Consider the following 16,636-nt stretch of genomic DNA (forward strand, 5'->3'; position numbering starts at 1 on the left):
ATTAGACGCAATGCTGCTAATAAACTGAGAGCCCAGATCAGGTCAGCTTACGAGCACTCATTTTAAAGTTGGCTCACGTTTTAGGTGCCGTAACGTGCTGGACTCCCGATAGCAACACGACCCCCCCGGCCTCGGATTCCGGACTGAGAACTGAGTGGGCTGCCACACGAATAAAATTCACCTCTCGGCTCCGCTTCAAACGCACATGCGGGCGCGGGGAGACTCGCCTGAAACCCCCCACGAAGCCAGCGTTACTGTGGCGGCTCCGGCCCCTGCACGGGGGTCGGCGGAGCTCGAGGCCAGCCGGCCCCTTCGCCCCCGGCCACGCCGGGAAGGGCGTCCCCCCGCCGTGCCGCGCCGGCTGGGTGAGGGTCCGCTCGCCGAGGGAGGCGGGGGAAGCAGAGGGAGCGAGCGAGCCAGGCCCCGACTCGAGCCCAGGAGGCGGCCGCAGCCCCAGGACGGCGGGAGCGGCGACATCCCGCCCCAGGAACGGGCGGGGAGAGGGGCTCGGACGCGGCCGCAGGCAGCGGGGTGGGGGCTGCCCCTGCGCCGCGGCCACGGGAGGCCCTGCCCGGCCAGGCCGGCCGCGGGGAGGCGGCGCGGCCCGGCAGCCCCCCGGGAGCGGGCGCTGAGGGGCCGGGGCCCTGCGCGCTCCTGGGGCAGGCGGCCCCCTGCCCGCCCCCCCCCCACGCCGGGCTCGGCGCCCGCCTCACCTCCGCGATGTCATTTTCTCCCGTGGCACCGGCGGGTCGCGGTGCGCCCGGCCGCCCCCCTCGACGGCCGCCTCTCACATGGGGGCCCCCCCCGGCGCGGGCCGCGGCCTACGGGCGCCCTGAGGGGAGCGTGAACAACGGCCGCCTCAGGCCCCGGAGGCGCACAGCGCGCGGCGCGGCCCGCCCTGCGTCACCCGCCCGCTGCGTCATCGGTCTGCGACGCCGCCCCGCCCCCGCGGGCAGCGGTCTGTCGGGGCGGGCCCGGCGGGGGCTGCAGGGCCCCCGGGGCGGGGGGGGGGGCCGGTCCGCCCGAGCGGGCCCCGGTGGCACCTGCCGCGGGAGTGGCGGAGCCTCGTCCCGCCAAGCGGGGCGGGGGTCAGCGCGGAGCCTTACCTCGGCCGCGCCCCGAGGTGGAGGCAGGGTCAGGTCAGCAGCTCCCGGAGCCGCTCGTCTCCGCTCAGCCCGCTGCGGGCCGGGGCGCGAGTGCCCGGTGTTCCCTCTCCGGCTGACCCGGGACTGGCCGGGGCCGTGCGGGACCCGCCCGGACTACAAGTCCCAGCGTGCTCCGCGGCTGGCGCGGTGACGTCAGACGCCGCGCTCTCTTTAGGCCACTTGTCCCCGGATGTAGGCCCCTTTCCCTCCCCGGAAGGTAAGAATGGCGGAGCGGCGGCGGGCAGGGCCGGGACCCGGCGGGCGCCATCCGCCGCCATCTGCCCTCGGGCGGCTGCGCTGGGCCCATGGGCCCGGCCCGGCGCCATCGGGGAGACGGCGATGAGGCCCGGGGGCCCGTATGGGGGCGGGGGTGGAGTGGGAGGTTCAGCCGCCCCCGGACAGGCCAGGCCGCGGCTGGCTGCGGAGGCCGCGCTGGGCTGCGACCGGCCGGGCCGGAGCCTCCTGGGTTGCAGCTGAGAAGCGGGAACGGGACTCGGCTGGGGCCGGAGCTGGAGGCCTCTGCGGGGCTGAGCGGTAGCGCGGGGAAGGCTGGGGTAGCCCCGCGGTGCGGCAGGGCCCAGCAGCGGGACCGGGGGGAGTCCCGAGCCCAGAGCCGCTGCGACCGTCCCCGGGGACAGATGGGCGGCTGCGGCGTCGGCGTGTGTTTGCGTTTTCTTGGGCTTCCCGCTGAGGAGGCATCGGATGCGTTCGGTGAGCTTGTAGCTGTTCTAAGGAGCGCGGAGGAGCGCTGTGTGACGGGTGGGCGCGCAGCGAGCGGGAACGGCCTTTGACTCTGCAGTGTCTTGATGTGGCATGGCTGTAAGAGGTGGCTGACAACTATTAGAGTGGTGTAAAGGATCTGGTTCCGATTATTTTATTTTGTTTCTGCAGCTTGGACACTCCTCTGCACACCTTGTAATAAGTCTGTTTTATTTGGATCTACAGATGGCGGGCGAGAAGGCGGCCGGTGAGAAAAAGCCAGGCGAGAAGGCGGCCAGCAAGAAAAAGACGCTTGAGAAGAAGCCGGCTGAGCAGAAGGAAGTAGGTGAGAAGAAGAAGAAGATTAAGAAGCATCATGCCAGCCGTAACCCTGTCCTGGCCCGAGGTATCGGGAGATATTCCCGGTCAGCCATGTATGCCAGAAAAGCACTGTACAAGCGGAAGTACACTGCTCCAGAAACAAAGGTAGGACAATAAATACTGTGTTTAAATAATCATGTTTTTCATGGTGGCTTTGGTTTGAAACTTCATACGTTTTCCCTTTTCTTTGCCTACAGATAGAAAAGAAAAAGAAAGAAAAGCCACGCGCAACCATCACCAAGCCGGTCGGTGGAGATAAGAATGGAGGCAGCCGTGTGGTTAAAATCCGCAAAATGGTAAGAAAAAGAACTCAGACACTGGCAGTTTAAGGCTGTTAGGTGTAACTTTTGACTAGGTGATGTACCTCTTGGCTGGGGCGACGCAGCAGCCTCAGCCCATGCCATGCTTCACTGAACTGTTTGCAGTTCTCTCCTTGAGACACCGACCCAGCGATTGTCGTTCTCAGGGAGACGCGGGTAATTTAGAGAATGTTTAGTAGGCAAGAGAGGGTTGTCCTCTGCCGTTTGTATTGCTGTGCTGAACTGGAAGCGTGCTCAGAAACAAAGAGCTGATCTCAACTTTCGCTATTGCACAGTTGTACAGAAAATACTCAGTGTGTTCCTGAAGTGCCAGTTGCAGCAGAAAAAAAATCTTTCAGAAAGGTCATCTTTAGTGAAATAGCATCGCTTACAAAAGGGAGAATCTAAACTGTAGTGAAAGCTTTCTGTCTCGTGGAATACAGGGTGGTACAATGTTTTGCTCCTCTTTTTCTAGCCCAGATACTATCCAACTGAAGATGTTCCTCGCAAGCTTTTGAGTCACGGCAAAAAGCCCTTTTGCCAGCACAAGAGGAGGCTGCGGGCCTCTATTACTCCGGGAACTGTTCTGATCCTTCTGACTGGTCGTCACAGAGGCAAGGTAATCGGAACTTCTTCCTGTGCGCTTCCCCACATGGGCTCTCACAGCGGCTTTGCAGCATTTCTGTGCCGAAACCGTTTTGGCTGAGAAGAGGTACCCTGAATTTACCAGCTGATGTCACAGGACACCGCTCAGCCGCGAGACGCGAATCTGCTTTTGTTGTGAATTCTGTCTAGATGCTTTCTCTCGTCCTGCCTTTAGGGGAAACGGTCTTTAAATTAATGTTCTACACAGAGCTGGAAGTAAAACAGGCTAGTCCAGTTGCTTAGACAAAACTAAGGGAGTCTTCCTGCAATGCAGAAAAGTGTGTCGATGCGTGTCGTGCAAACTTTGCACTGCAGAATAGCAGACCCGATGGCTGTTTCTGTTACAGTTGCAATGAGGCCAAAACGTTGTCGTAGATTACCTATTGCAAAGGAAGAATTACATTTTCATTCTTAATCTAATTATCAAGGTAACACTTGATTGTTACATTAAGCTGTGTTCTTCGTCTTAATGATGTTTACTAACAGGTCTTAACTGACGTCCTTTATTTTCTTGAATTTTTTGGCTTCGATGTCACATTACTTAAAAGAATAAAGGGGAGGAAGACTTGACCAGAAAGAATGAAATGCAGCTGGGGGACAGCTCGCTGTGTGATATGTTGTGGTATTCTTCTGGGTTTTATCTAGTTCCTGCCTTTAACTTATATGTTCCAAGAATTTGGGCTACGGGATGGCTGTCTCACGATCCTCTAGAATAGGCAAAGATTAAAAAACATACTAATTGGCTTTGCTCAGCCTCGAATGATGAAGCACGTGGAGAGTTGCGATCTGTCGTAGATGTGGTAACTCTGGCAAAGATGTACTCTGGAAGCGTTGGTAGCTTGGCTCGCGTGGTGGTTGCTTCTCAAGTCGCACGGTTGCGCCCATACCTGGACACTTTGTCGATGCTTGTACCAGTAATTCAGGCCGAGCGTGGGCATGGTCCCGCTTTGGTTGCAGTATTTCAGAGTGCTGGGACCTGAGGACTCATGTCACATCTCATCTCGTTTCAGCGCGTCGTCTTCTTGAAGCAGCTTGCTACTGGCCTTTTGCTTGTTACAGGTAAAAACTTAAGTGTGATGATGATTTTTTGTTTGTTTGTTTTGGGGGGGTTTTATGGGTTGCGGGGGGCGAGTTTTTTGCAGGGGTTTGGTTTGGTTTTAAGTTTAAGTATGTCTCCGGGGTCAGGAGTGTTACAGATCTGCACGTGGAGGGTTTGGCGCATCATGTGTTCGTGTAACTAAGTGGAATCATGTTTTGTGGCTTTCCAGGGAGGTGGAGGGGAGGTAATTAAGCTTCAATATCTGGAAGAGATCAGGAAGCATTTTTTGGCTTTTCTAGAGGCTGTGGCGAAGGGCTTTGTTGATTGTTCAGCTTTTAGCTGTAGGCATCTCTGAAGAAACTAGCCATCGTATACACTACAAAAATCCAGCTTGAAAGCAGTGGTTGTTGCCAGGAAAGCTAACCTTGTTCTCTCTTCTGTCCCTCCTCTGCCTTTAGGACCCTTGGTTATCAATCGTGTCCCTCTGCGTAGGGCCCATCAGAAATTTGTTATTGCTACATCTACAAAGGTTGACATCTCTGGAGTGAAAATTCCCAAGCATCTCACTGATGCATACTTCAAGAAGAAGAGGCTGCGCAAGCCCAAGCACCAGGAAGGCGAGATCTTTGACACTGAAAAAGAAGTAAGGAACGTGATTGTTCATTCTTTGTGAACGTCCTTGTTACTTAAAGCTAGGCTGGAAAGGGGGAAATACCATGAAACAAATGGACAATTGAATTTTAAGTGGTCCTCAATGAAGTGAGGTAATGCCATGAAAATGAATTAATACAGCAATATTGAGATAAACCCCTTTTAAATTTGGGGATTCTTTCCTGCTTGTACCTTAGCAGAACAGCAGCAGTGATTATTCCAGTTAAATGTCTTTTTTGACCGAGAAACACCTTTACTGTTTTGATACTGCCAACAGCATGCTGCTGGCTCTGGTATCTGCACCGTAAGCCAAACAAGCGGCTTCAATTCTCTCTGCCACCTCCGGTCTCCTACCACCTTTCCCATATTTAGAACAAATGGAGAAAAGATTTCCTGAAAATGCCAGAACTCGGTGTTTGCCCTGAATTTTCTCATCTCCGTAGAAGAGTCTGAAGTCACTCTGCAGGATTTTAACATTATTCTTTTACTTTCTAGAAATACGAGATAACGGAGCAACGCAAGTCAGACCAGAAGAAAGTGGATTCACAGATCCTTGCACGAATTAAGAAGGTGCCTCAGCTCCGTGGGTACCTGCGTTCTACATTCTGTCTCTCAAATGGAGTCTATCCTCACAAATTGGTGTTCTAACTGTTCTGAAAGCACCACATTAAATTTGAAGGGAAAAAAGCAAGGATTTCTGGTGTCTTCATTGCAATCCGTAATAGAATGTGTTGCACAAATCTTGCAAAGCATGTTATTTAAAGGATAGGGAAACTCTTGTGGCATGAAATTCTGAGAGACTGTATGTAGATGACTAGAATTTTGAGTGTATAAGGGTGTGGGTGTTTTGTTTGGTTGGGGTTAGCTGGGGTTTTTTGGGTTTGGTCCTCCCCCCCCCCAATTTAGTATAACCAGAAAGGAATTGGCACTTGAATTTGGGAAAGAGGATATACATACTGGATTGACTACTCACCAGGACATAGTCCAGAATAAACATCCAGCCCAGTGTCTCTGCTGGCGTGTTTCTCTGCACCCTTACTGCTGAAACCAATGCTTTGGGTATCTTTTTGTGAAGAACCAGGTCTTAGCAACAAACCACTGCTAGGTAACTCATTAGCATTTTAAAGCTTGTGCACAGCTTTGTTGAGATGGTATTTCTGATGAAGAGCTTTGATCCATCAATCATCACATAAACCTCAGCAAATATAGCAACTTTTTAGAGGCATTTCAGGAACTATGCCTTGCATTTTGAAGCGGAAACACTGAGAATACTCTCTAGAGTTTTGCAGGGTAACTTATCCCTGGAACCATAACAAAATTTGGAATGTATGTCCCTTCCCAAATTCCATATTTTTTTCTTGTTCTTTGTTTATCCATGTGGGATGTAACGCTTTTAGTCGGGAACAAATACCTGCTTAGATCAAAAAGCAAAAGCATGATTCTTCATTCTGTAGGCTCAGAAATGAGTTGAAAAGCAGAAGCTGTTTCTGTGAAAGGCAGGTGTTTTTCTATCCTGGGAGACTTCCGGAGTCTCAACAATTTTTCCTATCTCAGAAACTGGCAGAAAGTGAGTTGAGAAAGTTAGTCCTGTCTGGTTTTTTTCTCTGTTGAGGTCAGTTAGCAGATATCTGGAAGAGGATGCTTGGGTAGTAATAGCTTTGCTCTTAAAAAACCGAGGATGTACATACTAACAAATCTGGCACGCTTGAGCTCCTTCTTAGCCAGACTTGGGCAGGAAACGAGGCTTATATAACTGCACCATCTGTCTTCCTATTAATTCTTAGCTGAAAGTAGCCAATGGGGTCAAACTTGACAGGGAGTAGGGATTTCATCAAATTCATACAAGCTTCATGAAAAGGGGATAGAAAAGGGAGTAATGCAACCCTCACTGAGGTGGAAGCCTACATGTCACGTACTAGTCACGTTCATTGGGAAGGAGGAATCGGGCTTCAGGTGCTCCAGAGCCAATGAAAAAACTCAAAATACCTGCAGAATACCCGGCTCTGGATTCTCGCACCAAGGGGTTACAGTCATCTTACAGCTGATGCTGGCTGGTGTTACAGAGTATGGCATTATATAGCACTGGTTCCTCTTCCACCATCTTCCTCTTGATAATTAACATATTAAATATTAGTGTGGCTCAGCAGAGGGAGCCAGTGAGCAAGCTTTGTCCAAATGCAGAACTCCGGGCCTGCTGGCTGGGTGTGGGTCTCGCGTTGCTCTATGCTAGGTTCTGCCCTGTGGTGCTCCGGGAAGATGTTCTTCATTTTCCACTGCCATCGGAACTACATCTGTGATGAGTTGCATCTTCTGTTGTATGTGGTTTGGTGGATAATGGGTATACTGAGAGGTTTCTTAAGTTGATGTGAGATTTTACAGCAGTGGTGGGACTGGCCTGTTTACATAAATCAACTCTAAAAAGATACAAAAGTGTGGCACACATCTCACTGGTAGTATTAAGATAAGTTTACTGATACTACCAAAGAAATATCTTAACCCAGTATGCTTAGAAAGCTCAGTTAAAGTAAAAATTGTATGTGGGAACACTTAAATGGGAAAAGTCAAAAAACAAGTAGACCTCTTGATAAAAACAGTTTGTAGCAGCATGTGGTATTGCAAAGTCTGCAGATTTGGTCACGCAGTTGCAGTCTAAGAGGTACTAGTCCTTCAGTCATTCCCTTCCCCTCTGGGAATGGGGAAGTTGTAGTAACAAAATAGCCCTATGGGCTAGTTGAAGAATAACTAGGCATTTAGATACAATGGTATTGTCTGTAATTTTTGATTACTCTGACACGTTCCTCATTTGTGTATCAGAAGACATTAAATGATACGTGGAACAATTAACGTTGTTTACTGAAAGGGGAGGCTTTGTCTTCCAGTGTGCTGTCAGGAAGTGATTTGGTAATACAGTTCAGTTGTCTTAATTGGTCCTGGTACGGAGAAATGGCCTCACGTGCTGCCATTGCCTCCCTCGCCCCAGTCCTGTCACTTGTCTGACGAGGTGGTGACCAATAACACAGTCCTGCAAGGTGGGGAGAGAGAGGGAGAAATGAATATTTTCATGCTGAAACCCTGAACTGAGTCACTGTGGGACCAGATAAATGTCGGTGTCGGCACAAAGGGGCGTGGGAGCAGGCCTGCTTCTGGGGGCGCTAGCTGTTAAGTCAAATTTTAACACCAAATCATGCCTTCACACTGCCGAACAGCTCCTCGGGCTTTGCTGCAGAAAATGGAGACAGCAAAAGCCTTGTCTTTCATAGGGGAAGGCAGCCGGTGGACAGGGGTGATTTGTCTCTCTCTCAACCTCTAAAATATTTTCCTGGAGTTCTGTGAAATCTGGCTTTTTTTCTGAAATGCTCTGGCATGGGGGATGGAAAAGAAGAAAAACAAGGACTATACAGATGACCAACACAGAAACAAAGTGAATATTCAGAAGGATTTTTCCATCTAGATAATACTGTCCACTACCTGAAAAATACTTCCACCACATAAAGAGCTTTTGTGTGTGTTCTCGCTGTCCCGCAGCTTTTCTCATTCTGAGCATGTAAACAGTTCTGCAGTCCTGGCTAGCTGAGTCATTGCTTTTCACCGAGCATCCCCCACAGAAGAAGCTAGAGACATCCAAAGCCTCAGTCACCCAATCAAAAGTGCTGGAGATGTGCAGGCCCAAAAATAGTGACAGACTCAACCACAGCAGCACTTCATTAGCATCAAATGTGCTCTTTGCTTCAGCTGCCTAATAAAGTGATATGTAATTATAATAAAGCATCCTTTTGAGAGGAAAGATAGAGGGATGTTGGCTTTCTCAGGGAATCAGTAATAAGATGCAAGGCCTTATTATCTACAGGCACCTATTTTTACCTATTAGCTGCCTCTGTGAAATGACCTGGTGGGTTCAGTCCAGCCCAGAAAGGCTACATGTCCCAGCTGCCGTGTTGGCCGGCAGTCTCAGGCAGACACTAGCTTTGCTTCTGGGACAAGGAGCTTTAGGAGAAACTGAGGCTTACTTGCATGACAAAGTACTTTCCAGTGCCAGGTTTGTAGAGAACGTTACCTTTGGCATTTCAGGTGTGACACACTTGGTTTTAACTTTCATTAAGAGAAGATGCTATGGCCGGAACGTGAAAGTGCTTTTACAGGACTACCACACATACCATTTTGGCCAGGTGTTGAGGAAAATATGCCAAATGTCCAGATGTCCAGCGATCAGCTACTCAGTTCACCTATGCTATAAGATACCCATAGGATGTGCCTTAGTCATGCAGGGGCAGCTGAACCTTTTTGCCCCAGCATATTTCCATCTGATCCCTGCCCTTCCTCTCCTTGTAGTTCACAGAACTGTTGCCACTGGTATACCAGCTCCACTTCTGCAACAAGTCATTCTGGACCTCCCCACAAGCTCCATAAAGAATAAATAGAATTTGGGAACAGTTTCTTTGTCTTCACCACCTGGAAGAAGCTCTGCTTTAGCCTCATAGAAAATGTAGGCAAGATCAGCTGAGAAACCATTCATAGAGAAGAGGTGGCCTAGGCAGCCTTTAGCAAATGCTAGATAACTCCTTCCACTCTTCTCCAAATTCTGATTCCCATCTCACTTTAAATGATTCAAGCATTAGAAACCCCATCCAAATGGATTTGACTAACAGAATTTGTTCCAGAGTCGCTGTATATTCTTCTTTCAGTATATTTTGTTTCTTGTCTTTCGGTGAAGAGGGCTTCTTGATCTCTCCTTATTAAAATCAACTATTTTTAAGATCAAAACTGTTTTTTACAGTTTTCTAACCAGCACTTAAAACTCCAGGCGAGCAATTACCCTGCTCAGTTTGAAACTGGTTAGCAGAGTTCTGCCCTGTCCCTGGCTCACTGCGAAGGCTGTGTTACTGAGGTCTCTTACAGTTCCATTAGGGTAAGAGATCACACCATTTGCCTGTGCTGTCTAGGGGATTAAGCAGCGTACCAATCTACAAACATCAGTGGCTCCTAACATTTTATCAGCTATTACTCTGGTACAAGACGGACTCATAGGCAGCTTAGTCTAAGAGATCTAGAACTACATCGGAGAGTCATGTAAACTCCAATACACCTTCTTCCATCATTATTGTCCTGAAGTAGCAGGTCTCATAAATGACACAATCATATGGGTACAGTATTAAGAGCTCCTGCTCCTGTTCTGGTTTGAGACAGCATCTCAAGTTCCCAGTGGCTTGTGTGGGATGTGAGGATGCAGGAAAAGGGGAACTATTTACCTGTTAATTTGATTTCTCCAGTTCTCCTGCATTACAGTCTGCACTAGGCACTTGACAATTCATTGTTTAAGCAATTAGAGCAATTAAATCCATATTTTTATAAGGATCTTATTCATAATAGTTCTTGCTGGTTTTTTTCCTCATTGTCCAGGAAGCCACTAATTGAACAAGGTGAGCCAGTCCCACTGGCTGTAGTCAACGTTTGCACTGAGTCATGCAAGAAGGTTGATCTGTGATGGTTATATGTGGAATTTAAGAAGCTTGCCAATAAGCAACCATGAAATTTCTTACTTGTTTAGTTGCTTTTTCATAGTTTGTTTGGTTTTTGGTTTTTTTTCAGATCAGACCAGTTTTGACCCTCTTGCAGATGAAGAGTCAAAAAACATTTTTGTCAGTTGACTGCCTTTTTTGGCTCATTTTAGCCTTTTTTTTTCCCCATTATTTCAATGTTTATCTTTCTCAGTGGAAATGACTTTACATGATAGATTGTACACACAGCCAGCAACTTCTATGACCTAACCACGGTTCACTCTATACCAGACACAAATACTTATTAGTAGTAATAATGATAAGGAGAGAGGAAGCATGGTAGTCAAAATATTACTTGAGATTAAAGAAATCAGATTTTTTTTCTCAGCTCTATTGATTTTCTGTGTGATCCTGGGCAAGTAACTTAATTTCAGTGAGGTCAGTGTTCACATACCTGCAGAACAGCAGTAATACTTTCTCATACCAGGTCTCAAGAAGTGTTTTAAACTTCTGCAGACATACCATTTATGACAATGCTCTGAAGTACATAAAAGAATAAAAAGTCTATGCATGGATGACACTGAGGAGGGGACCTGATCTATTATTCTAATCTTCCCCTACTGAGATAATATCAAAATCTAATACTAAAAAATAAAAACATTGTGTGGTGTTGAAGACTGGCACAGGTGGCATGAAGAATAAATGTTTTCATATTCCGATTTATCTGTTGTAATGTCATTTTTGCAGAACTTAGTCCATTATATTTGTACAGGACAGTACAGCTAAAAGATTTAGTCTCTGGTGACATTCTGTGTTTCTGCATTTTGCCCAATTAGCAGTTCCTAGCACTTTGCCTGCAGAATTTTTTTAATGATCATCATAAACAACTTCTCATACTTTACAGGCACTGAGCACATTGGCCTCGTGATACCCAGCAGAGGTAAAAACTGCCATTATAACACCGAGAAACTGTACACAAAGGTAAAATGATTTATTCAGTCCATTGGAGCAAGTCAGTGGGATGCAGAGAACCACACCAAGTAGCACTAGGAAAGGCTTTAAACCTCATGAAGAAAATAGGAGACTAAACCAGAAGCAATTACATCTTCATCTATTTTGTCAGTCCTACTTGATCTAGAGGTTTTTCACTCGCTTGATAGATGCACTTACAATGTAATTGTTTTTAAAATTAAGGCTTTCAGATATCACCATGTGCTATACATGGTATCCTATTGTTCAAAATGCCCGTTTTCACATGAGGAAATAAAATACAAAGATAAAATGTACAAAACCAGTCCTGGACAGCAAACTTATGTCCTTGATATACAAGGGAAGAAGGTTATTTTTCAGAACAAGGAAATATGAAGGCCCTAAAAAGAATGATGTATCCTCAAAATGTTTCACTGGAGATGTTTAGGTAAAATCATTCAAATTACTGGTGTGAATGTCCTGTTAAGCTGAAATGAAGATTTGTTTCATGGAATTTCATTGAAATTGGTGGGTAACCATAACTGTTCCTTAAAATAAGCACACAAAATAAACAAATGCCCCTCTAGAATCAGGGAACTGAAACAACAACAACTATTACTCAAATGACAGGCACATGGCAAAGCTTCTGTACATTGCACATTATCCGCATGGCTTCCCTCTGGACTGACACAGAAAGTGCAAAAAGGGCATTTGAAATCTGGAGCTCTGTGTTTGTGTGAGAGAAAAAAACGAAACACATGCACATACTAGGGACACGGAGAAAAAGGAAAACTGCGTTTTGAGACTGCTGATGCAAGAGAAAACTTTGAGCGCGCTTTTTTTTTTGTCAAAATACTGGCTTTGGTCAAAGCACTGTGCACAAAAATCTGTGGTTTACTTAATCCAACACTCTAGGAAAGATGACTTTTTCATGCTTTGTAAATAAACGGGACTTCATCAAGGCAGTGTCTAGCATCATCATGTAACCGTCTTCTAACAAAGGCAAACCATTGATCTCCAAATTGGCTAACAGCTTGAAAAAAAAATGAAAATAATACAAATAACATCACAAATTATGTGGTTTGGGCTTACTTGAAATAACAGCTGATTTCACAAGTACTTGAGAAGGGTGTCCCAGTGTGAGCCAGTCAGTGCAGCTGTCTCCTGCGGATTTATAAGAATACTCATTAAAATTTCTATCATTCTTCCCATCCTGTCACCCTGAGCTGCAATTTTTCATGTCATCCAACTGGCCACCACACCAAGCCTGGGGAGACTGGATAATCAAGTCTAAGAAATGGCTTTTTTATGTGTTTGTCATGCACAACCAACAGCCATATGACAACAGTCTGGAAGAATGGAGGAATGAGAACAATACACGTAATATGGTCGCTGTATTGCATGTGAAAGGCTGGGCTGGTGCTGTCTATTTGTGAACCAATGATCTAAGGAAGGCGGTGATGCTGGTATAATCCTCCAAATAGTCGGTTGGCTTTGGATGACTGAGAGATAGCGCTGCTCTCAGTTCTTCTGTTGATTGATTGCTCATGGAGTTATTTTAGTTGAAGGGCAATTAACTGTTCTTCATGGTTTATCTGTAGGCTACTTGTGATGTTGTTCTTTTTAAAGAAACACTGCTATGTTGTTAAGCATAAAGTCAAGGGTTTATGAAACAATTCCAGAAAAGACTGACTTTTACCTGTCAAGACCAGGATTTTATTAGCACTTGACATTCCACTGCAGCATTCATAGACTCAACTCTACAATATTACAAATGAAGAAACTGTCCTACCTGTAGCAGCATGAAAATATTTTCAACCATCTTGGCTTCATCTGGGGGCCAGTCCCTCACAAGTCTGTGGAATGATGAATTATTTGGCCTTTACTGGTTTATGCCATCTGGCTGTAAGGAACAGAGGGAAAAACAGGTGAGTCATAGCGAGCATAGGAAGATTGCACCTCTCACAGAAATCAGCAACATCCCTTCACTACCAAAACCACAGTAGACATTTATATCCTTTTTTGTTTGTCTCCCTCATATTTATATCCAATCAAGTTGTTCACTCACTGTGACTTGATTGTATAATAGCTCTTACTCTTCCTTTAAAAGTAGATTATTGGCTGGAAATTATAGGAAAGAGATACTGGAAAGAACAGGAGAAATGCTTCAAGAAAGAAAGGAAGGGGAGGTAGGCACTATGGGAAGAGCACCTTTGGAGATGTGGGCACTTATAGCTGCAAAATAACACCACACAGCAAAATTGTTCTCCCCAGAGGAAAAGGCATTCCAATTTGCACTGCATGGTTTCAGTTCTCAATTAGTGGCTTTCAGTTTTAAGTTTGTTTTGAATGCCTGTCACCATTGAAGAGAAAATCAGTACAGACTATAGCATTTTCTCAGGCCGGGGATTCACTGACCTGGCTTCCTTTTCTTAGGAAAAGGGGTAGTTAGGCTGCAATGCCTGTGAAAACCTGCTAATTAAGACTTCACAGGATCTTGGAACTGATTTGTGAATTTCAAGTAAAAGACAAAGATAATAAAAGTTCAAAAGCCACCTCATTTAAAATTCTCATTTAAAATCCTGCTTTGATTCCTTTCTTTGGTGTCCTGTTGTTTCACACTCTCTGGTCATTGTTATCTCTTTTGTAACACCCTCGCAAGTTATCTTTACTTAGAGATGTGCTTGTGAAAGGCAAGTCATTTTTGGATGAATAACATGTAATGAGTTGTGGGTTTTATTCCCAATATTGCTAACTCAGCATGGGCAACCGAATAGATTTTTTTGTCAGGATTGGCAAACCTTTTTCTAAAACGTATATAAAGATGCAGCTCTAGCCTTTTGTAGTAAACAGGTGCCTCAGGCCTTTCTTTCTGGATGACATCTACAAAACATGGCTGACGGAAGCAAGCTGGCAAAATTCTGCTTCTTGCCATCTTTGAGTAATTCCTCCATCATTCCCTCCATCACTACTTCTCTCTGTGGACAAACTATTACCTGAGATTCCTAAAGCTGGGTGGGGGGTGTTGTCTTTTTCCTTCCTACAGGTCCTTCTGCTTTCTCCCTGCCATGGGTATGGAAATTACTTTGAACAGAACACAGAAAATAGCAAATGGACAGTGAAAACCATCTAATCCTGGACCACGAGATCAGCTAAGTCCCCATCAGGCCAAACAGATACTTGCCTAGTGGATTGCCAAAGCCCTCCATTAACAGAGATCCCACAACCTCAGAAGGCAATCCAATTTCCTGCTGAACATGCCATACCAATGGGAAATGTTTCCTGATGTCTGCCCTGTATCCTTGTATCAGGCAGTTTAAGCCCATGATTTTTTGTCCTACCAACAGCAGCTTACTTCTTCTCTCTCTGCTTCAGCCTTTCACACATTTGTTGCCATGTCTCCTCTCTGCCTTCTCTTCTCTAGACTGAACATGCCAAATCCTTTCAGGCTACCCTCATAGGCTGTGTTTTCAAGATGCCTGATTGCTCTCATCAAGACTTTCCCCAGCCCATCCATGGGCTTCTTGAAACACAGTGATCAATTCCAAATGCAGCTATCCAGGTGGTGCTTCATGTTTAGCTTTTAAGCAGTTCTGTGCTGTGTCTGTAAAACATCGCAATAAGATTTTGTTTTTGAATGAAGCTTACAGATGCTACAGAATTACAGATAATAAGAAAAAATAAGTAGTATAGACAAATTCTTGCCAGTCATAGTAATCCCTGCTTTCCACCCACTTACCTAGTCATACATTTCATTTTGCTACATTTACTATATGTATTTTAAACTCTCAACGTCAAAATATTCCTAACCTTATTGCATGATGGATTTAGACTGAGATATATGAATGAAATTACACTAACCTAATATTTGTAAGTTTTCCTAGATAGTTTGACTTTCTGGTACTCCAAAAAGCCATAAAAACTTATAATTTATTTTACTCCTGAAATGTTTTCTGTAACAAATCAAGACTTTTATCAACAAGAAATTAAAAAGCCAAGATGCACTCATTTCAATTTTTTGATTAGTTCTGCTTTGTCACAGAGGAAAAGCATCCTTATTTGCGAAGAGCAGCTCCTGAATTGGAATAGTTTAAAATCTGGTTAGGGCAGGCTGACGATTACTGTAGCAGAAAAACGCTGAAGTCTGATGCAAATATTTAGACACAAGACAGACAGATATGATGGGATATTTATGTAAGAAATATAAGTTACAAAATACCCATAGAAGTTAATTCCTATGTTTCTAGACCTGACCTCTACAGTTCATGGGAAATCATCTTTCCACCAGCTTACAAAGGATATGAGCACACTGGCCCATCTGTGGGGCTTTTAATCTTCTGACTTTTAATTTACTTCCAATTACTAGTTCAGTTCACTGAGGCATTGTTGACAATGTTAAAGTTAAAAGAAAAAAAAAAAAGAAAAAAAGGGTGACAGAACTGTCTAGCGTCTTAGTGTCTGTCAGAATTAGGGAAATTCAGACTGGGTAGATACCTTCACAAGTTGATACATTCCTCCCCATATTTGTGGCTTTGTGCCAGCACACATCCATCCCAACGTGAGAGTGAAAGAAGAATGCTGTACTGGGAAGCTTCTCCCAGGAATTTTTATTTATGGTTGTTATGGGATGATTGGGATGTAAAAAGGCACTAGAATGTATGTACCATAATTTAAAAATCTCCTCTGTTGCCAGTAATGATATAAATAAGCATAAATAAATTATAAATAAAATATAAGCTCCTGTAGATGTCACAATAATATTTTCCTGCAATGCTATGCAGACCAACCCTAAGCCAATTATATGGGAGATTTTAAGAAAATGTACCAGTAATTGAAATCAACTCATCCTGTGAATGAGTCATATTTAACAAAACTTCATTTGGAAAAAAGTGAAGTATACTGTTAAACCAGATTTTTGAGTTTTCACTTCAGTATTAACTTTATTCAGCATCAAAATTATTAAGAAATTATATCAAACAAAAAGAAATTAAAGCAACATAACGTATGGATTAAATTAAAATCTTACATAATAAAAAGTAAAATTGAAATAAAAAGAAAACTGAAATAAGTTATTTGTCCTGAAATGTACTTTTTTCCCCTGAAATGTTACACTGCAAATGTCAAGATTTCAGCTTTTTATTCTGATTGGGATTAAACATTTTTGATAAATATTCCATAAAACTCTGCCCAGTTCTCAGTCAACTTTAAAACAATGTCTGCGTAAGGCCATCCTGATGGGGAGGGAGAACTCATTTCTCCTAGGGATATAAGTTTTGTAAAACACAGATCTTGTTCATTACAGCGCTTGTTCAA

The 16,636-nt window shown here is 45.1% G+C and overlaps 2 protein-coding genes across 11 annotated transcripts in view; one reads left to right on the forward strand and one right to left on the reverse strand.

Moving 5' to 3' along the window:
• Positions 1-1,195, reverse strand: part of PTPN11 (protein tyrosine phosphatase non-receptor type 11) — a 46,257-nt gene extending 45,062 nt beyond the window's left edge. For 4 of the 10 annotated variants that reach the window (XR_012676430.1, XM_075167578.1, XM_075167576.1 and 1 more), the window contains exons 1-2: positions 714-885; positions 78-227 (exon numbers count right to left, since the gene is read on the reverse strand). Coding sequence is in view for 6 of the 10 variants with exons in the window: in XM_075167578.1 (XP_075023679.1) it covers positions 78-227; positions 714-727 (164 nt within the window). In the remaining 4 variants the exon portion in view is untranslated. Of the gene's footprint in view, positions 1-77; positions 228-713; positions 932-1,106 lie in introns of those variants that run through there. The other 6 variants (XR_012676431.1, XM_075167574.1, XM_075167580.1 and 3 more) reach the window with 6 other exon arrangements.
• RPL6 (ribosomal protein L6) lies at positions 1,153-5,869 on the forward strand. The gene is made up of 7 exons (XM_075167583.1): positions 1,153-1,362; positions 2,091-2,330; positions 2,423-2,521; positions 3,000-3,143; positions 4,180-4,228; positions 4,667-4,851; positions 5,355-5,869. The coding sequence occupies exons 2-7, from the start codon at positions 2,091-2,093 to the stop codon at positions 5,505-5,507; spliced, it is 870 nt and encodes a 289-aa protein (XP_075023684.1). The 5' UTR covers positions 1,153-1,362; the 3' UTR covers positions 5,508-5,869.
• The last annotated feature ends 10,767 nt before the right edge of the window (positions 5,870-16,636 follow it).

The sequence above is a fragment of the Calonectris borealis genome, chromosome 18 (assembly GCF_964195595.1).
Source record: "Calonectris borealis chromosome 18, bCalBor7.hap1.2, whole genome shotgun sequence".
NCBI lineage: Eukaryota > Metazoa > Chordata > Aves > Procellariiformes > Procellariidae > Calonectris > Calonectris borealis.